Source organism: Dermacentor andersoni, chromosome 7 (genome assembly GCF_023375885.2).
Source record: "Dermacentor andersoni chromosome 7, qqDerAnde1_hic_scaffold, whole genome shotgun sequence".
NCBI lineage: Eukaryota > Metazoa > Arthropoda > Arachnida > Ixodida > Ixodidae > Dermacentor > Dermacentor andersoni.
In genome coordinates, this window is record NC_092820.1 from 178,557,325 (window position 1) to 178,580,179 (window position 22,855).

A 22,855-nucleotide genomic window follows, 5' to 3' on the forward strand; every position below is an offset into this window, starting at 1 on the left:
ATGTGGTTTTACGAACGAAAACCACGATCTCATTGTTGAGCGTTGTGGGGGATTTGGAAAGAATTTTGATCAGCTGGGGTTCTTGACGCGCAACTAATTCTACGTACATGAGCATTTTTGCATTTTTGACCTCATTAAATTTCGGCTGCCATGGCCGTGGCCGAAACCACGACCCCGAGCTTTGTTTTTTGACGCTTTGATAATCAAGACTGTTGTCGACCACGAACTCTTTATCATTATCGTTATTACCTTTCACACACATGTTTGTATCTCCCTAACTACAGTACCTTCACTTAATGGTAACGCTGCCGTATTTATTCATCTAGTTTTGTCCTTTACCTTTTCATGGCATCACTCAACTATATTTTCAGCCAAAGTTGCGTCAGCATTTTTCAAGGACAACGTTTAGGCATACATCATGTGCGTCAACGCTATTTTTGAAAGAGATTTGTGAGCGTAAGCGAAAGCGCGGCAAAAATGCCTATACTTATCTGCCGTGTTCGAAGCCTTCTAGTATTTGTTTAATCTAGGCGTTCCACCTCTGTTTATAAGGTGACATGTCAATATTGCTATGCACGTAAGCGTTGAAATTGCAAAAAAAAATACAATTTCTCGCTCTGCCAGGGAGCGAAGAATTCCTGCTTACTGTCATGGCGCGCCTTTAACACAACATGGCGGCGCAAGCGGACGTGTCGCCTCCGATCAACGCCGCCTGCGAATGTCACGGGCGCCAGCGGGAATAAAAGCAAGCGAGCATGCGCCAGGATCCCATCATTTCCCAAGTGACAAAAAGATGGTCCGGGAAAGGTTGTCCTACGAAAGCTTGATGCATGACGTCACGCTCTCCTGGTGCTTTTTTCTTTCCCACATGGACCACAGTCGCAGGGCATCTGTGGCGTGTCATTAATCTCCGCAGTATGTGCATTGTGCTAGAGGGGCCCCATATCAGGTGGAGTACGTGGAGCGCCGGTGCTCGTAGTTATATTTCTTGTTTTTTTTTTGTGCGCTCGTAAAATCAACGAACCCTGTTTTTAGTTCAATTTGGCCCTTATCTCGGGAGATGGCTCGCTACCCTCTTGGTATGTAGGCAAGGGTTGTATGGTTGCTTGGGTTGGACCAGGGATGTCAGGTTGGCGGTTTCCCGACAACTCCTCATGCCCAGCTATACCGACGATGTCTCTTGGTGTGTAGATCTGGAGGTGCTGGTAGCGCTCGCGTGCAGTCCCTTGGCCATTCGCCCTCCTCGCAGGATCTTGCACACGTGTTTTGGAGTCCAACGGTCCGTGGATATAATTGTGCGGGTGGCTCGTTTGCGCGTGCGCTTAGTGGCTCTGACAATCGTTGAGAGTTCTAAATATCCATTGGGGACATGTAACCAGAATTGAGGTTGATGCCGCGTTTGTCTGCAACAGCTATTGCCGCAGCCGCTATCTTTGGCATCGATGGATGAGGTTGATCGCTGTATAGCACCAATGTTCTCGGCGACACCACCGTAGTTGTACGAGCCTCGCTTTCTCCATCGTCGCAGGCCTCGCGAAGAGCAAAATCATTCCGACCTCATGCAACACGAATTGCTGAGGAAGATAGCGGACACCTACAAGAAGACGCCGGCGCAGGTGAGTGCGAAGCTCCTTGGTTTCGAAAGCGAGGAAATTTCTTCAGAAACGTTTCCAACGGTTACATATAGCCCCAGCCCCACGTTAGTACTACTCCAACATTCAGGACCGCATGTAACTGGTAATGGAAGGCATGCCATGTTCGGTCGTGGCGCCTTTGACGACCGAACACGGTAGGTTTTATAATCGTATTCTGCGCCGTCTTTTCTTTCTTTCTTTTTTGTACGACAGCTTGGCTCGTTAACGTTAGCTGGGACACACGGTAGAAATTATCGAAGCAAGGAACATAAATCAAGTGCACGAAGCTTTATTCGATATTTGGTTTTCCTCGACGTCCCGAAGCGTGAGTTCTTGACGGTTGAAAAATATTACTGAGAATTTAATCACTCTTATTCTTACTATGTGCTACTAAATTTATACTAACGAGACAGTGGGTGCACACAAGTATGGAGACCGGATGTGATCAACAGGAAAGAAAGTCTCAGCATGAAACCTTCAGTTCTGCAAAATGAATTGTCTTGACCATGCTGTCCTAATCCTTTTTAATCGACCGTCAGGCGATTAACTCTAGCTTTAGATTACAATTAGGACCTGCTGGTACTTGATTAATAGGCTTCGTGACCAACCTATGAAATAGGCTAAATAGGTTTCGTAGAGCCTATGGAAAAATTCAGTGCCATTCCAGTTTGCAGCTGTAAAGCGTATAATTAACAACATGATAAAAAAAGCATACAAACTAGCACTAGGGATTCCCATCAGTACGAGCACGGATCTCTTGCTAAAGTTAGGACTCCATAGCACACTGGACGAACTCATAAAAGCACAACAAACATCTCAAGCAGGGCGACTAACCAAAACCAAAACGGGACGGCATATACTAAGCAAACTAGGAATCAATTACCACAATCTATACGGGGAAAAGAGGACGATAACGAGAGAAATTCATGACAAACTCCTAGTGCCAAATATACCCAAGAACATGCATCCAGGTTACAACGACGGCAGACGCAAGAGTAGAGCAGAGAAAATTATCCGAAGCTCTGGGTCAGACGACAGAGCAACCTTCGTAGACGCGGCTGAATAGCCAGACAGAAATAGCTATGTAGCAGTAATCGTAGATCACACCCAAGAACCCCTTGCAAGCGTATCAGTTTATACCAAACATTCTGAGACAGCAGAGGAGGTAGCCATTGCACTAGCATTGGTCTCCACGAATGCTCAGTACATCATTAGCGATTCTCAAGCAGCCATTATAAATTATGCAAAAGGTAGGATCTCTCCTGAGGCATGGCACATCATCAGAGTTAATGAAGCAAAATTGTCCAACGCAGAGAAGAACGGCAGGCTATTGCTTTGGCTCCCAGCGCATACGACTCCATACATTCCCGCAGTCAACCTCAACGAGGTAGCACACCGCGAAGCTCGAGGTCTTACTCGCCAAGCTGAGCAAGAGTGACTTCCATCGGTCAGGAGAACGTGGAGGAGGAAATCTGGAGAGAAAAAGATATATTAACAAGATTTAGCGATAACCAAATTCTATCAAAATCGGAGGCGAGTATTACCACCGCCTCACACTAAACTGAACAGAGCTGAGTCCGCTACTTGGAGGCGACTACAAACAGAAACTTATACGAGTCCCGTGCAACTAAAAACTTTCTACCCCGATATATAGGAGAGCGATATGTGCAAGCTATGCAAGTCTGTTAGAGCTACCCTTCAACACATGTTGTGGGGATGTGAAATATACCAAAATAAAATGACAGTCTCCCCAGAAAATCTACGGGCGCGGTGGTCGGCCGTGCTGCTCAGCTCAAAACTCCAAGACTAACTTTGGGCCGTCCAGCAAGCCAAGGAAGCCGCACGGGAGCAGCAGCTCCCAGTGGCCATCTAGGAGGCCCCAGGCCTCCCAATCGCCGGATTCCATATGAAGTTATCACATCATCCAGTCTACCAAGGTGGATGACCAGCGAAGCTGTGTATAGTGATGACTATATTGATTTAATATATGGTGATTACTATATTGATAGGATAAAGACACATACACGTGACATCGTGATTCTACCGTCATTTATTTTATTTTGTTACCATAGTGATCACCACTTTATGGTCACTATGGTAGACGGCCATGGGCTGAACGACGATGCTGGAAAGATTTTTAGCAGACGTCAAGTCTGTACATGACTGGTGACGCGTAGTTGGTACATTGGCATATGTATAGCTTTGAATGCTGAACCTACCCTCCTCGCGGTATTCGGGGTCGGGCAGCGTGCTTGGCGTTGGCGGCCCGCTCGTCGTCGGCGGTCTCCTTCCGCCGTTTCTACTCACGGACGATCCTCACGCTGCTGTCCTTCGTCGGACGGAAGGCGGCTACGCGACGGCCCGTCGACGGACGCCACCTTCGCGCTGTTTAAGGCCTGGAACGCGTCGGCAAGCGAACAAGTGGCGCGCGCCGACAAGCGAACACGTCCGCTGGAGGGAGCGCAAGGACGCTTGACGCTTTAGGACGCTTGACGCGCGCCGACGCCCGCTCCTCGGCTGCGGCGCACTGTTGCCGGACTACTTTGTCGTCAACCGTCCGACCTAAAACAACCTGCTGTAAACTAAGCTTGAAACAATAAGTTAGTGATCTGTATGGTTTTTTAGGTATGAAAACCACTTTCGATTAATGAATGTACGCCTGCCCCTACAGTATCTTGTTACCTTTGAAGTAACAATAGTGCGCAAAATGTCGACTGTCTACAAGATGGCTTTGAAAACACCTGCATGACCAGGCCATATCGTATCAAAACCTGTTGCACGATTTCATTTATGGTAGCTCATCGCGCAGTCAACTACGTAAGAATTAGGCGTGCGAGGTATCAGTGAAAAATGTGTGTTAGAAATATTGCCACGCAGATGTGACGGTGGAAAATGGTGCAGAGTCAAAACTGGGAGTTCGAAATGTAACTCTTTATGAGGCGAACTTGTGCCCAGCAAAAGCAACATTCATTCGCAATGATAGCGGCGAGCACAGTCGCCGACCGTCGAAAATCTCATCTGCGGGTCAAGCGCGTCGGCTTGCATACATGAGTCGTCGAAAGCTCCAGCGTATTCGCTGGTGCCCGCGTGCCTTCCAGAAACTACTACACAATTCGTGTCGCGTATGCATTATACAAGGTTCGTCGATAGCCAGACAACCCACAAAACCACAGATAACATTCGCGAAACTTCCGATGCGTGCAGGCGCGTCCTGCGCCGTGCGATAACGCTTAAGATTTGTTAGCCGGTGAAATACGGCCACCGGATACAGATAAAAAAGTATTCGTGTCAATATAGTTATGCTTGTTGGTTGCATGAAAGAAACGTGAAAAAGTGGGTTCTGAGAAAATCAGCGAAAAGAATTGAAACAACTGTAGAACTCACAAAGACATGTAGAATAGCAAAAATTTACGTAATTCGTAGCTTGTCTTCTCTCTCGATTCCAAATTCTGCCAAATCTTGCCAATGAAGCACCTCATTTATTATTCTAGGTTGTTTTGAAGCATCAACACCGCATCGGGAGGCTTTTACATTGAGTGTATTGCAAGACAAATTTTCACTGTGTAAAGGCCATGTTCTATTGTAACTGGTTTCAGCATGTGTTTCTCGACATTAGTGAAATGACATACCGTCAGATAATACAAGCTTGAGAATCGGAGGGTAATAATAGGTGTCTCTAGTCGGCCTTTGCGAAGTCGTACTATAGAAGCACTTATTCGAATGTATGGGGGTAGCTCATTTGTATAATAAAATAAAATAGTATATATTGTGACACGCTGACGAAGATGTTTTAATCCTGGTCGGAAGAAGACGACGCTCTGGACTTCGCGCGCTGTCTACCATGTGGTCAGCTGCTACAATTATTGTAAATCTCTTGTAAATATACGTCTGACTGTTTTTAACCCCGTAACATTTTTGGTGGAGGTTGCGGGATCATTATCAAGACGGATTTACGCAGCGGGTGCTCCTTGGCTGCCTCTACAATGCCAGCTCAAGGCGAGGATGCTTTGGGCCCGTCGGCACTCACGCCCACCGTCATTCTAGCACAACCCCGCGACCCAGGAAGATTTTCTGGCACCGACGACACTGATGTTGAAGACTGCCTTCAACTATATGAGCGGGTGAGCGCCAGCAACCACTGGGACCAGACCATCATGCTCGCTAATGTGATATTTTACCTCGTGGGCCCGGCACACGTCTTGTTTCAGACCCACGAGGAGGAACTTATCAGCTGGGACATTTGTAAACAGAAGCTCAAAGATTTGTTTGGCAAGCCTGTTGGACGTCAGCGCGCCGCCCAAAAAGACCTCGCTTCGCGTGTCCAGACTTGCGCTGAATCCTGCCTCCCGTACGTCCAGGACGTGCTCGCTCTGTGTCGCAAAATGGATCCGAAGATGTCCGAACCTGATAAGGTTGCACATGTCATTAAGGGCATAGCAGATAATGCCTTCCATCTCTTTGTGTTCAAGAATTCGTCCCCTGTGCAAGCCATTATTACCGTATCCCGGTGGTTTGAAGAAGCCAAGAGTCGCCGCATTGCCCAGCCATTTCCCAGCCTTCCCAACATGGCTGCTACGTCCACCTGCGAAGACCTCCACAGTCCGCCCACGCCCAATCGCTCTGATGACATCCTACATATCATCCGGCGTGAAATAGAAGCCGCATCTCCTGTCACGACTCCAACCCATGGCCCCGACAATTGCCAGGCGACCGTCTCATTGATCCAGTCCGTCGTGCGCCAAGAATTGGCCAACGTTGGCTTCACCAACGTCTGCTCAGTTAATCGGCCTCACTACACTCCGTCCAGCGCTGTCATACGCACCCGCAACCTGAATGTCCCAACGCAGTATCGCAACCCGGCCGAATGGCGTACTCCAGGCGACAGGCCTATAATGCTTCACTTGTGGCCGTATCAGCCACATTTCATGTCACTGCCGGTCTTCGTGGAATTCGACCCCCTGGTCCTACCACCCATCCCACGGCTCTCATGTTGCTCCTCGGTTCCCCCCGCAAACGCAGCCAGTAAATTCTAGCGACACTTCTCTGTCTACCCGCTCTAGCCGCTCTCCTGGATTTCTGGATCCCGCGCCCTGGAGGACGTATGTAAAACAAATGAAACAACATAGCGCTGCACCACGTGCAAGCGCCGGGTCTTCACCCCTAACTCGTAAGGCTATTACTATGTCGAAATCAACCCTTTTTTTTTTTCCTTTTTTCAATTTTGATAAAGAAGTTCCAACCACCTTTCTAAGACAGCTTTCCATATCTCCCCGAATGCCCACAAGGCCAGAGACGGGAGAAAGTTAAACAATTAATGAAAACGACTTTTATAACTATACACAAGCAAAGTTTTGAACCTACAAGTATGACTTACAGCACATAGTAACACTTCCTACCTCGTTAGTCAAAGGAAGATAATACGTGGGTTTACCGAAACAACCGGCTCAAACCACCCGCGTTTCCATTTAACTTGGCCCTTCTGTAACGGACGGTGAAGTTATATTCCTGGACAATTAGACTCCATCTGAGCAAGCGTCCGTTCTTAGGGATCATTTGTCTGAGCCTGGTCAGAGGACAGTGGTCGGTCTCAAAAATTAATTTCGCTCCGTACTGATAACAAGATCGTTTCTGGACCGCCCAAACTAAGCAAGCGCATTCTTTTTCGGAAGCGCTGTACCCCTCCTCTCTGCACGTTAATTTTCGGCAAGCATACAGTACCGGATGCTCCTCCGCGTCTTCGCCCATCTGGCTGAGGACGACTCCTAACCCTCTGTCACTAGCGTCGCACTGCACGATAAATTCCTCAGAATAATCGGGGGTCCGAAGCACTGGTCCTGAGCTCGGAATATCTTTAAGGTGCTGAAATGCGCTTTCTTTGGCCTCATTACATCGAACTCTTTTGGGCTTTCCCTTTCGGAGGGTGTCTGCCAGGGGGTTTGCTACCTGTGAGAAATTTATAATGTACCGCTGGTAATATCCCACGAGCCGCAGAAAGGCTCTGACATCCGTCTTAGTTCGCGGTTCAGGAAAGTTACTGATACGCCCTATCTTTAGTTCGGAGGGCCGCCGATTTCCTTGTCCTACGAGATGCCCTCGGTAGGTAACTTGCGAACAACCGAAGCTGCACTTATCGGCCTTTCCCGTGAGACTCGCGTCTCGTAGACGTGCCATCACCTTCCTTAAGTGCTCCATGTAATCGTTCCAGCTGTTAGAAAAGATGGCCACATCATCTAAGTAGGGGATCACGTAATCTTGTAGGCCTTTCAAAACAATATCCATCAGCTTGGAAAAGCTAAACGGTGCGTTCTTAAGCCCGAAACTTAACATTAATGGTCGAAATGTGCCAAGCGGGGAAGTGAATGCTGCGTATCGACTTGAGCTTTCTGACATGGGCACCTGCGAGTACCCCCTAATTCGATTGTTGAAATGTACCGCGTTCCGCCCACCCGTTCAATCGTTCTTCTATGTTAGGCATAGGGTAAAATTGGTCCCTCGTAACCGCATTCAATTTCCTATAGTCCATACACGGACGCGGCTCTATCCCGCTCGCCTCTACGAGAATCATTGGGGAAGTGTAATCACTGTCTGCTGGCTCAATGATTCCCAACTCAAGCATTCGTTTGATCTCTACTTCCATTATTTCTCGCTGATGAGGTGAGACCCAGTACGGTTTGGATTGGACGGGCTCGTCTGATGTCAACTCAATCGCATGAGTAATGAGCGTTGTTCTCCCCGGCCGGCTACTGAAGCATTGGTGAAATTCTTAAGAGTTTCCGAAGGTCACTTACTTGATCGGCCTCGAGAGCCAGTCGGTTTACAGACAGATTCAGGTTGTCTTCTATGGAGCGTTCCGCATCTGTCACTGTCGCTAAACTGGACGTTCGACCGCTACTTCTTTAGACGCGTTTAGCACCACGTTCACATCTTACCTTCCACAATAAGGTTTCATTAAATTGCAGTGGCAAATGATTCCTTTATTCTTCTTTCCAGGTACTTTTAGAGTGTAGTTGGTCTCCGATATCTTCCAGGTTACCTTTAAGGGTCCATCGCACTGTACCTCAAGCTTGTTTTTTCGTGAAGGCCTTAAGATCATGACTCTGTCGCCTACCTTAAATGTTCGCCTGCGCGCATTTCTGTCATAGTACGCCTTCACGGTTTCCTGGGCCTCTTTTAGGTTTTTTCAACCAGTTCTGGCGCGAGACTTAAATGATCCAGAAATTTTAAAACGTAACTCACCACCATCTGGCTTTCACCTGTTCCTTCCCACATTTCTCGTAACATTCTGAGGTGGGAATGGATTGTTCGACCGTACACCAGCTTGGAAGGAGTCAACCCCGTTGCCTTATGTGGGACCGTTCTCAACGCGAACAGGGTTGTGGGTAAACAGTCCTCCCAGTCTGCTTTGTGTTCATGGCACAATGCACGTGACACTCTCTTAAGCACCGAGTGCATCTTCTCAACGCTGTTTGATTGTGGATGGTACACGGAGCTGTGTATCAGCCGCAGACCACACCTTTCTAGGAACGTCGTGGTTAAAGCACGTGTAAGTACCGTCCCCTGGTCAGCCTCAATCTCTGCAGGAAAACCGATTCGCGCAAACGCGGACAACAGAGCGTCGACTATCTCGGTGGAGCTCAGTTCCTTCAAAGGAATCGCTTCAGGAAACATTGTCGCGGGACAAAGCATGGTCAAAAGTACTTGCACCCTTTTCGGCTCGGTGGCAAAGGCCCGACTGTGTCAATCACCAACCGACGGAATGGCTTCGTGACTTAGGGAACCAACTTTAAAGGTGCCTTGCGTCTATTTTGCGGCTTCCCAGCTCGCTCACACGCCTCACAGGACCTTACATAATTTTCCACATCCTTAAAGAATCCTGGCCAGTAATATTCTAACAAGAGCATCTTCTTCGTTTTGTTGATTCTTAGATGGCCTGACCAGCCATTTCCGTGACACAAAGTCAGGAGATCCGCCGGATCCCTCCCCGGAACGATTAACTGATCCGAGGATACGGCCCCTACGATCTCGGTAGTGTCTATAGAGCAGTCTTCCCTTTTCGTGGATGGTAACGTAGCGCCGAGCTACGCCCTCTTTCGCGTTGTAGTGTAAACGTATCAGAGTCAGGTTCCTCTGTTGCTCCGCGCTCAGCGACCCCCTGTCCACCTGGTGAAGCCTGTCAAAGCTCCAAGAGGCAGGTGAAAGTACACAGCTGCTCTCCCTTTCTGTTACTTCCACTGACGACCTTTCTTCGCTACGAGTGTTTTCTACGGGGATCATTTTAATTGGCACCTCTGTTGTCCCACTGTTTTCATTTTCCTCCGTTGTCCTAGGTTCTACTAGAGAATGCGCTTCATCGCGTTCCGCCACCGCTGCGCTGGAGTCCTCAGTCAGCTTAACGGCGATTTGGCGAGCGGGTTAATGCCTGCACCCTTCCTTCTCCGAACTCCTGACCGCGCTCCTGTAACAAACGCTCCGAATCGTTAGAAAAAAGGTACGGGTATTCCATTGGTAGCGCCTTCGAAACGCCTGTCTGTAGTTCTCTGAAAGGACCGGAAATTGTCACTTGTGCTATTGGCAGACACACGCTGTGTTCCTCTAGCACTGACTTGATCCAAGTTACCTTCCCTGTATAGTCCTCGGCGTTTACAAAAAGAAGGGTGAACTAGGTCCATGGTTGGATCCACTGTCCCTTAATACCTTACATGTTGTTCAGCTAATCCGTAGCTCCTGGAGGTATGGACGGAGAAGCTCCAAGCTTTCGTCGCTTCCGCCCACGTAGGAAAGCACTACAGGCTTTTTTTTTTTTTTTTGCAATCCGAAGCATAGTGACCTAGGCCCTGGCACTGATAACATCGGACCGGTCGCCTCTTCTCGAACTCTCGCGTATAAACCTTCTTTGTCCCCTCCTTCGGAGTGCTGCTAGATCCTTTGTCGTTGTTCCCTTCCTGAGTTTTTTTCATCGACTTGGCCCTCTCGGTAGCTTTTACCTGTGTCTGTTTTTTTTGTGATGGATATACCTTCTCGGATTATCCCTTCCATTTGAACGCTCGTCGTCGGTAGTGAGTTTTTGTCGCATCACGTACTCATCAGCAAGCCGAGGCGCCTTATCGACTGTGTCTACGGCATCTCTATCCTGCACACAAAACCTCACTGACTGTGGAATTCTGTGGTAGAATTGTTCGAGACAAATACACTCTATAATTTTGTCTCTACTTTCGTAGGCTTCGGCACCTTTAAGCCACTCAAAAAGGTTTGTTTTCAAACCCTTCGCAAACTCTGAGTAGCCCTCGTTGCTCTTTTTGCTCGCTTCTCTGAATCGCTGCCTAAATGCTTCCGGGGAAATTCGGTACCTCCCCAAAAGCGCTGCCTTTACTTTCCCGTAGTCTTCCGCGTCATTCGCTGTTAATCTTGCGACTACGTTCGCTGCCTTACAAGGCAACAAAGTCATCACCGCTGTGACCAGCTGCCCTGAGCGAAATTACACCTTTCACAAGTTCTCTCGAAATGAACCACAAATAAGGCAATGTCCTCTCCAAGCTTGTACAGTTTCATTCATTGGTCTATCCGACATGGCTCGACCTGGCTTGATCTGCTACGGTTGTCCCCTTCACTGCCCGCCGCTGGACGCGATTTCTGAAGTTCAACCTGTAGCTGTGCCATCTCTTTCTCATTCTTTTCCCCCTCTCGCTTACGCTCACGATCACTCTCACGTCCTTGACGCTCACGCTCCCATGTTTCTTGTACCACCTCCCAAGCAATCTTAATGCTTTCATCATCATTGCCACTATCTTGAATTGCCTTTTGGATAACTGGCTTTTTCATCTTTTCGTCCACCGCAACTCCCAACTCGTAGCACAATAACAAGTCTGACCTCCACAACCTTCTAAGATCCATGGCAACTGCCCCGACTGGTGGTTAGAACTGTTTTCCTTAAATAAATTGTGCAAACACAAAATATGCAACAAATTCCCGATTCCTATATCTATCAAAATAAACGCGCAAAATTTGAAGTCTGGCGAATCAAAAGGAAAAAAAAAAGCCACGCGCTCGCTCACGGATGCAGCACCACGCCATCCGGTTCATTGGTCAGCGGTTCCCGGTTCTTCAGGACTCCCTGGGTCGAAGGCTCTTTCTTTTTTGCTGTTCCCAGTTCCTCAGGACTTCTTTGGACGAAGGTTCATCTTTACCGCTGCCACCAGTTATTAGATCTTGCCGTTGAGGGCGGGAGTTCGCAGACGTTGAGGAGGATTTTGAGAACTGAAGGTTTATTTACATTATTTACAGTAATAACACAAAGTAATAAACAGTCATAAAGTCATCGACGGCCGGCAGCGAATCGGACGCTGCGGCCTGTGTCGAGAAGAACGAGTGAACGAATGTCTTTTGTACCTGTCTCTCGCTTTTAACCCCTTCGGTCTCTCGGGATCACGTCATTTTCGGCCAATCGTCGAGCCAGTTCAGGTGACATCATTTTCCTCCAGTGATAGGCGCCCGTGCAAGTGTCGTCACCTTCGGCCAATGGGGACGCTCCAAGGGCTCCACTATCCGATGGTTGACTTGCCACCAGCGTTGGCAAGCACCAGCGTTGCCTCCTTGCCTGCAAGCGCTCGGCTGGAGGAGACGGGTTGTTTTCTAACGGCCTTTCAGAGCCGCAAAACAGCTTTGCTCGGGACCAAGATCAACTACCTGGAACCGTACCAGCCTCCCGTGGCACTTTCGGGAAGGGTCAAGCAGAGGCGGGAGACAATAGCTCGACGTGCGGCGCATGAGGTGGGGTCACCAACCTACCTGTCTGACGGGTCCGGCAACGTGGTAGACGAGCCCCTGCGCGCCATAATTGGAATGCCACGGCAATTGGATGTGGTCGGGGAACTTGAGTGATGCCAGGAAAAGGGTCCGTATCCAACACCTCCAACCGCATCCTGCCTGGCACATCGACTACGATAGAAGCGGCTTCTACATCCCGATGGATGCCAGCATCACTTCCAGACCGTTGACATGGTTCTTGTGTCTAGCAGCGTCACTGTACCCGGCAGCATCACTCTACTTGCGACCGTAATACCTATCGCCTACGACATCAATTCGCCCATCAGCTCTAAAAGAGCAGGCGTGGATGGAGGCGTTTTGTGGGCCCTGCTGCTGTGCGACAACACAGCATGCTAACCCGCTAATGTTCGTCATGCAGGCGTCACTTCACACAATCGTCCACCTTCTGCTCCCTTTCCTGGCTACGGTTTCTCCAGATGTCCCCTATTAGATCTTGCCGCTGAGTGCGGGAGTTGGCGGAAGTTGAGGAGTATTTTGAGCACTGAACGTTTATTTGCATTATTTACAGTACTAACACAAAGTAATGAACAGTCATGAAGTCATCGACGGCCGGCAGCAAACCGAAGGCTGCGACCCGTGGCAAGAAGAACGAGTGAACTAATCTCTTCTCCTTGTCTCTCCCTTTTAACTCCTTCGGTCTCTCGGGGTCACGTCAGATTCGGCCAGTCGTCGAGCCAGCTCAGGTGACATCATTTTCCTCCATTGCTAGGCGCCCTTGCAAGTGCCGTCACATTCGGCCAATGGGACGCTCCAAGAGCTCTGCTGTCAGGTGGGTGACTTGACTGACGATGGGTGACACACACGCTGTCGTGTGTGTTCTTCTTGAGTCTTGTTCTTCTGCGCCTTGCATTTACTAATTCATGGGTAATAAGCGCCATGTTTTTGAAGGACGCACACAGAGTGTGAAAGAATTGCAATTGCAGCCAACTCGGCGCGGGAAAGCCCCTTGCCCTACAGCATCGACACGAGCTAACGTTGGCTTTTCTTTGCCAACGCACGCGGGTTCCTTCCTAAACGCGGTATTCTGTCTAACATCGTGTGGTAGTCTAACAGTAATTTGCGGATAATAACTGAAACCTGGCTGACTGACGATATTACCGATAAAGAGGTTCTTGCTGATCTGCCTAATTTCCGCATTTACCGGAAAGACCGCGAAATCTGTGGAGGAGGTGGTGTGCTGATCGCCGCGCATCATCCTTTATCGTGCTCTCTTGCAACCATTGAGACTGATTTGAAAATAACGTGGCTAATCTGCCGCGCTTCATCGCAGACTGTTCTCTTGGACGTTTGTTACAGACCACCACATAACAATCCCGGTTTTACGCCTAAACTTAATCTTGAGCGAACTTAGTGAAAAACACCCTAAGGCAGAGATCCTGCTTTTTGGTGACTTTAATTTTCCGCTAATCAACTGGACTAACATAATGCTTTAATCATAGGGAATGATGCTGCTAAATAATTTGTTGATGTGTGTCTTAATTTCAGTCTAATTCAACTTGTACTAGAGCCTACGCGTGTTACAAAAGACACATCTAATATACTCGACCTTATCCTAACCAGCCATCCTGAGAACCTATCAGCCATAACTTACCTCCGTGAGGTAAGCGATCATAAAGTAATCCGTGCCACGTTCACCTTTCAACCCATGTGACAACAAAAATCCAACAAAACTATATGGCTATATGATAAAGGGGACTACGAAGCTATTAATTACGAGTTAGGCGACTTGTTTTCAATCTTTGAGACATTATTCCACGTGCACTCGCCTCAAGAAAACTGGACACTATATAAAACAAAAATTAACTCGTATGCAAACATATACCAAGAATAACTATGCACACCAATCAAAATAAGCCATGGTTGACCAGAGCTCTTAAGAAGCTTGAAAACCAAAAGAAACGTAGCTTCCGGCAAGCCACGCGTCTTGGAGCACCAAGGCCTGTTCAAAATACTATATGGCAGAGAACGCCTACCTGAGTGCCGCTCGCACTGCTAAAAAATCTTTTTATAACGTCGACCTACCCCAGCTACTTACTCGAAATCCTCGGCAGTTCTGGCGCAATTTAAATCCTCAAGAAGCTCGCACTATCATCGTGACGAATGCAGCAGGCGACACCGCCACGGACGCCGAGTGCGCTGATATTTTAACACAGCATTTTTTCCGTTTTTACAAAAGAAAGTACCACTCCAGACTTTCAACTACCTACTTACATACCATCGCATATGCCACCCATTGTATTTTCCATAGATGGTATACTGTCAATCACTGAAAAAACCAAATTATGTACTTTTTCTGGTGGAGACGAAATTAACTCAAAGATACTAATAAATACTAAGCATATATCCGCGGCATGTTTCACTCAGTTGTTCTCGCAATCATTGTCTACAGGTGCTTTACCGGATGATTAGAAAGTGGGAAAGGTCGTTCGAGTATTCAAAGCAGGTAACAAAGTCTCCCCTTAAACTACCGCCCCATTTCATTAACTAGTGTCCCTTGCAATGTGATGGAAAATGCCAGATACTCGCATATCATGAACTGTTTAGGCTCGATAAACTTTTTTCATTCTTCTCAACACGGTTTTCGTAAAGAGCTTTCGTGTGAAACACAACTTGATTTCTTTATTAATGATCTGCACGTTAATATTGATAACAACGTTCGAATCGATGCCGACTACTCTAAAGCTTTTGACATAGTACCTCATAACTGCTTGCTAATAAAATTATCGAGATTGAACTTGGATCCTCACGTAGTACAATGGATAAAAGAATTCCTTACTAATCGTTCCCAGTTCGTCCGTGTCGATAACTTCTCCGAACCCCTCCCTGTCACTTCAGGCGTCCCTCAAGGCTCAGTCTTTGGATCGCTTCTTTTCCTAACATACATTAACGATCTTTCGTTGCATGTATCTTGTCCTATTCGCATGTTCACTGACGACTGTGTGATTTATCGTACTGTGACTAACATCTCTGACCAAGCATTTCTCCAGAACGACCTTAGTAACGTGCAGATCTGGTGCAACCGTTGGCAAATGGCCTTCAACCCTAATAAGTGCAAATTTATTTCGATTTCCCGCCGTCGCAATCCTTATCTTTCTTCTTACAAAATTGCAAACGTCCCAGTAGAATCCGTTCTAGCCTATAAATACTTAGGCGTAACCCTGTCACACGACCTCTCTTCGAATGTACATGCGACTAACGTAATTTCGTCAGCAAACAAGACCCTTGGGTTCATGAGGCGTCACCTTCGTCATGCTCCACAACACGTCAAACTACTCGCATAGAAATCATTTGTCAGACCACAACTGGAATATGCCGCCGCCATCTGGAACCCTCATGAAACATATATCATCAATGCACTCGAGTCAGTTTAGAATCGTGCCACTAGATTCATCCATTCTTCATATTCATATAACATCAGCACTTCACTCTTAAAGGCAGAATCTAGCTTAATATCTCTTGCTCTTCGTCGTCGTATCGCCACGGTCTCCCTTTATCACAATTTTTTTACAGCTCGCTAAGCCACTCATCGTACATCATGCCATCATCTTCACACATGTCACAGCGCACCAGCCATCAACTCTCAAGTTTCTCGTCCTCGAACTGACACTTTTCAAGCTTCATTTTTTTCCTCGAACTGCCAAAGACTGGAATGACCTACCCTTCAATGTCGCTGCCATCACCATGTCATTGACAATTTCTAGAAACTGTTCAAACTTGTATTTAACCGTAACACCTGCCTTTTTTTGTGTCCACATGTTAACCAACCCTTATGTAATACCACGAATGGGGTATTTAAGGTAATAAAAATGAGATGAAATGAAAATGAAAATGAGAGAGTTAACAAAAATACAGCTCGAACATTAATTCCTGTACACAAGAAGGAAAAGGATGGAATACGGTAACGAAATGAATAGGCCGGTCGTCTTAGTATTTGCCGTTGGTAGATGATCAAGGGAATAAATAGCCTTGAAGACCAAGACAACACTCTTGGCAAACAATATTGAGTATGTGTCCAGTTTGGAGAATTATGCAGCGCTCTTTCTCAAGCACAAGGCAATAACAGAAAGCACGGCACCGAACCGTATATGTCGTAAAAATGAACCGCACTACTATCCGTTCATGTTGCAGAGTTGAGAGCTTCCTTGAACAGTTGTGAGAAGTCTGCTGCAGAAGCAGATAGAATCATGTGCTCAATATAAAACACCTTCCCCCTGACACACAGATAGCACTGCTGTCTCATATACACTAATATCAGGACAGCAGAATACGTTCCTTTGGGATGGAAAGAGGCTATTGTAGCCCTTTTCTTGAAACAAGGAAAAGACTCATGCTTAGTGTCAAGCTACCGTCCTATTACATGAACGAGTTGCCTCTGTTAGTTATTCGAAAAGATGATGAACCACCGATTATTACTTACTTGTAACAAAAAAATTGCTCGACCCGTATCGGTATGAATTTCGAGAAGGCTGGCCCACAACCGATCATCTCGTAAAGATTGAGGCATGCTTTCGTGAGGATATTGCTCATAGGTAATTTTTGTATCTCTGTTCCTTGACATGGAAAAGCCCTGTGACACTACTCGGCATTATGGCGATGATCAGAACAAGAACAAGGTGAAAGCGGGAGCCAACGTTTCGACAAGTGGACTTGTCTTTTTCAAGGCTACATATGCTTTACTCGGCACAGTATATAGAGCTAGGGTTGTTCTAAAGGGGAGAGGGGTAAGTAGGTGGGTGCGGCAACGAGCAAAGGTGTGTTAGCGGCGAGGCTGTAGAATTGAAAATGAAGGAGTGCTGTGCACAAGGCAGGTGACACGGCCGTCTGTCAGTCACGTGTCAACGGCCTTGTGTCAGCCAGCGTGTCAACGGCGTGCACAACACTCCTCTATTATCTGCTTCGCTGGTGGTCGAGGGCTATCCTGTCTCTATCAGAAAACCGATAGTTCAGTTCTACACAGATGCTTCTAAGTCACATTCCTGGGTGCCTTGTGCAGCCGTCAGTCCATCTTTCTCGGAATCTGACGTACTGCACCCGGAAACAAGTAACTTTACGGCTGAGGTCTATGCACTATTGTCGGCAGTGAAGCATACAAGGAAATCAAAACTTCAAGCAGTTATATATACAGGCACCATAAGCGTCGTAAAAGCCTTGACGTCACTCTGTAAACACAAAAGTCCTGTACTTATTGAGCTCTATACCGTTCTGTGTGGAGCTTATATATCTAACCAGCATGTCATTGTAACCATACTGGATTGGGTACCTGGGCACACGGGCATCAAGGGAAAACTTGGGCGAGTTGGTGGCGATTCATGTTGTGGAAAGTAACATCGCTAAATGGACAAGGACTTAGGCAAAGAAGAACACGACACTGGCGCTGACTCACAACTGAAGTTTATTTCCAGGAATATTAAATTTATAAACACGGGCCGACAGGGCAATAAGCGACTACATGCTCAGCAGGAGCCATCCTGGTGACGTGTCGAATCACGTGGAATAAACAAGTACGTCATAACAAAAACAAAACAAAAAAACGAGTAGAAGACTTTCCTTATCAGACTTAACTATCTACTATGAGAGATGTCGAGGTCTGTTCAGCATCGAAACGTGCCATCAGCAGCGGTTCTACAAAGTGTGCTGGATAAGCCTGACCTATGCCTGTTTTACAAATCATTTAAGCATAGTGCCGAAGTCTGCGACAACAAAATGCGTTTGACAAACAAGAAACGGATTCTCGCCAAGGCCGAGCGAAGTTTTAGATGTCTGAATCAAGGACACATGGCAAGGGACTGTAGAGGAAGACGAAGATGCGATAGATATTCTCGACCTCATGTCACTTCTATGTGTAACCCTGACTTCAAGAAGAAAGAGAAGGAGGCTTCTGCGACAGCAGTTAACCTTCTTTCTCAACAAGCGAGCCCCGTTATATTATCGCAGTCCCTGACGGCGAGAGTGGCAAGCACGGCATCTTCAAGGCACTACAGGATACTTTTCGACGGCGGAGGCCAGCGCAGTTTTATTACCATAGATACATAACGCACACTCGGCTTTCCATTTCTGCAAGAGGAAATGGTGACTGTAGGAGTTTTCCGAGGGCAGAAGACTCGGAAAACAATGAGAGCAGCCCGTGTGATCGTACTCCCAGAAAAGGCGGATAAACCTGTGGAAATTGAAGCTTTAGAAGTGGAGGCCATCTGTAACGAGCACATTTCCATTCCAGACAAAGAAGTTATAAAGAAGATGGAAGAAACTGGATTGGATACACGAGCCCTTTCTTTAGATGGAGACAACGGAAATCCTGTAGCGATACTGGCAACTTGTGATTGGTAACGTCAAAGCCGTGTGTAGAGAATGGAAAGAACTAAAAGCTGTGCACACTAAATTAGCCTGGACTGTGCAAGGAGCACTTCCTTTCCCAGGCAAACACTTCACTGTTCCAGCGCCATTGGGCTCCGAAGCTGCATAGAAGAGCACACCGTTTCGGAGGTACTCACGCGTTTTTGAGACATGGGAAGTCTAGGTGTCAGAGCTGATGAAGCAAGCATGCTAGATAGTGAACTGACGCTACAAGAATTCGAGAAAAATATAACTAAATAGGACGGCCACTATCAAGTTCGACTTCCTTTGAAGAAAACGGTGGACCTGGCAGACGATTTTTCTGTGGCTACTAAATGTCTTGGCATTTTGATGGGCAAGCTCAACAAGGACCACAACCTATTGTGAAGGTACGGCAAAACCATTCGTTTATATCTGAAAGAAGGATCAGCGGAAAGAGCTTCCCATTCAAGTTCCACGAACAAATTTTGACTACTACATACCGCATCGAGCGGTGGTCAACGAAGACTGGACTACAACAAAAATTCGCATCGTTTTCGAAGCAACCTCGCATGAACGTGGAGCGAAAACATTGAAGGAAAATATGAAATCCGGGCCGAGCATGTACCAGGATGTAGCCACACTACTTATGCGTTTCCAGCGATACAAGGTCGCTATGACAGCAGATGTCGAAAAGGCCTTCCTTCAAATCGGGTTTGCTGCGATTCCTCTGGTTTACAACGCCTCCTCGAACAAACCAACCATTACCAGTGCAACAAATCTGGAGGATTACCAGAGTGACATTTAGAGCCACTTCAAGTCCTTTTCTTTTGATGACCGCTTTGCAATATCATTTTAAGTGCACCGAGGGTAGCTACAAAACTATAGCTCCACTGCTTCAGAAATACGTGTACATGGACGACATTCTAACTGGAGCTGACACAACAAAAGATGTCATTAGGATGTATGAAGAAATAACATATTCAGAGATGATGCCATCAACATACACGATCTGGAAAAGCAATGACCCTGCAGTGAATGGCAGTTTTAAAGATTCAGTCACGTCACAGGAACGAGCCCTTTGTGCACCGTCTGGGACACTCAGAGTCCTTGGATTATCTTGGAATACTGAAAATGACAGTTTCTGTTTCGATCCTGTGAGCATCTTGCACTTCTCTTCACAGCATGAAGTGACCAAGTGTTTCGCTCCTCAAACTGTAGCATGATTTTATGACCCATTAGATTTCCTGTCTCCTTTTCTTGGGAGAACAAAGGCATGTTTGCAAGACCTTTGGAAAGCGAATATCGAATGAGATGAACCTTTAGCGTCCCCTTTAGAGGACGCATGATTAAAGTGGAGTGATGAGGTAGCTCATCTTCAACACTTCAACATTCCCAGCTTTTTGGATGCCGGAATGGAAAGTGCAATCGGCGAAACGAATCTGTACGTCTTTTCCCACGCAAGCGAATCGGAGCAGTTCCTTACAGATCCATGTGGTATTCTACGGGCAGCGCCTGTAGTGCAATACTGTTTGCAAAGTCAAGAGTTGCGCCAATCAAAACAATGACACTGATCGACTTGCGCTAACGTCTGCTTTGTAAGCGGCACGCATGTACCGTTATTTGTCAAGGAACTGTGACCTAGACTTCAAGAAAGTAACAATTTAGTCGGACTCACAAATTACGCTCGGCTGGATTCGAAAGGATCCGACGACAAGGAAGACATCGTCGGAAACCTAGTGGCCGAAATCCACAAGCTGGCAAATTCTTATTTTTGGCGATTGTGCCCAGGCAAGGAAAATCCAGCAGACTTACTGACAGGAGGACTCTCAGCTGACAGATTACAGCAGCCAAAGCTGAGGTGGCATAGGCTAAAACTGATGAACAATTCTTTCAGGTGACCAGAAGACGTTTGTCAAGACACGCAAATAGCAATACCAGAACGTGTCAACACAACATATACTCATGCTGTGAGCGCAAAGCTACCCTTGGAGAAAATAACTGACACGGAGCGATTCAGGTTTCAGGTTAAACTGCTAAGAGTCACAGCTTGGGTGTTAAGACAGATGAAGAAGCTTAAAGAGGAGCAGAAGTCATTGCAGGAGCTTTCCACTGAAGAACTTAAAGAGGCTGAATCCAACCCGATATATGTATACGTGTCGATCAAAAGACACATTTCAGCGACGAACTGACGTGCCTTTCGGAAACTAAGTCTATTCCCTTGCTTAGCCAGATCACGCATGTGCGACTTTTCTTCGACAAGGAAATATTAATTTGTGTACAAGGTCGTGCTCGTAGCAAGAACGAGAACTATGGAAGTCAGAGTCTGATTCTTTATTTATTTATTTATTTCACAATACTGCAGGCTAATGTGGCCCAAGCAGGAGTGGAATTACAATGAAATGGGAAAAGAACAGCGCAGAAATAATTTCCAACAACATTCGCACGACAATATAATACATCGGATTCACTAGGACGGTATTTATCACACACACACGTAAAAAGAACAGCACATAAATAGTTTACAACAGTACTTGTACCAGAAATAATAAGTTTGGCTAGGTTGATATTCAAGACAACAAGTGTAGTTCAAGGGCTTCGTCAAGATTTTCAGCCTCACAAACATCAAAATTAAACATTTTCAGCCGAAAGACACTCCTTTTACGACGCTGACTGTCCGACAAGCCCATAGGAAGGTTTTCCATGGCGGCGTCTGAGACACCCTGACTCAAATTCGTGAACGATTTTGGATTCAACAGGCCGGACAACTGGTCAAGAAAACCATACCTCGATGCCTGGTATGTCAACGGACACAAACAAAACCAGTAGAGCACGAGACGCCTCTTTTACCAGAGGACACGTTTACAAGTGCAGAACCTTTCTTGGTGACAGGAGTTGACTTTCGTGGACTATTATATGTCTAGGAAAGTGGTCAACAACGTCCTTATGCTGCACTATTTATTTGCACTGTCACTCGAGCCATACATTTAGACTTGGTCAAAGACACGACTGCCGAAAATTTTCTCTGTGCATTCAGGGGATTTATTTCACGAAGAGGACTCTGCAAAATCATGTACAGCGACAGTGCCCAGACTTAAGACGTCCAAAATACTGAGGGACTTGTGGAAAAGTGTTAGAAACCCAGACATAATTTCATTTTTCGCAGCATCAGAAATTCAGTGGATGTGCTCAAGTGCTCCTAGGTGGGGAAGGTTGTACGAGAGACTAGTACGCCTTGTGAAGAACTACTGGCGAAAAGCGCTCGGAAGAATGACTCGTGGACTATACTGAGCTCAATACGCTTTTAACAAAAGTAGAGACCGTGCTGAGTTCACGTCCTTTAACCTTCGTGTCATAATATGTAAGAGGCATGCGGCGTAAATAGAAAGGAAGAGGACGATGTGCGCAGATCGGTCCGAACGACAAGAGCCATCGAAGCACGTGACCCGAGCTGTGAACGGGAGCGAAGCGGGGCTGAGCTGGCAATATCGACCTGGCTCTGGGCCAAGAAGGTAGCAGCGTCAGCATTGCACTGGCGACGGGAGTCATCGATGTTCGGTCAAGCCCGTGACGCTGGCAATCCGGGTGTGGCCGTCGACTTCGGCGACGTTCGAGCGAGGCTCCTTGGACCTGCTGCAGCCTCTCACGGCAGCGCCGGGCACTCCAGGAAGGATCCCCCTTCAGAGGCAGACCAGCACGTACGATAGTCCCCGGGGCGTCTCGTCGGCACTCGAACAAGTAGCGGCGGAACCCGGTGTTAAGCCTAGTCAAGGAGGTCGGAGTGCACGTCACCAACGGAGTTCGGGGCATCGGCGTCAAAGACGGACGGGTTGACTGGCGACATCAAGGCAGAAAGGTCTACGGCGTTGGCGATGAGGAAGATCCGACAGGAGTCAGTCTCGGAGATACGTGAGACGCCAGAAGTTTGTAAGAACACTCCTTTCTGACGGCGTCACAACAATAGGCTAGGGTTGCCCGACTTTCGCTCTAATGACGAACGGAGACGGGGATGAGGACATATTTAGGCCATGCAAAGGTTACTATTCATTAGTGGAGTTTTATTTTTAGTCACATGAGTTCTGAGT

General features: G+C 47.1%; 1 protein-coding gene across 2 annotated transcripts in view; it reads left to right on the forward strand.

Moving 5' to 3' along the window:
- Positions 1 to 22,855, forward strand: part of LOC129385247 (1,5-anhydro-D-fructose reductase-like) — a 214,320-nt gene that overhangs the window by 121,229 nt on the left and 70,236 nt on the right. For both annotated transcript variants that reach the window (XM_072289417.1, XM_072289418.1), the window contains exon 6: positions 1,529 to 1,616. In XM_072289417.1, the coding sequence (XP_072145518.1) occupies positions 1,529 to 1,616 (88 nt within the window). The remainder of the gene's footprint in view (positions 1 to 1,528; positions 1,617 to 22,855) is intronic.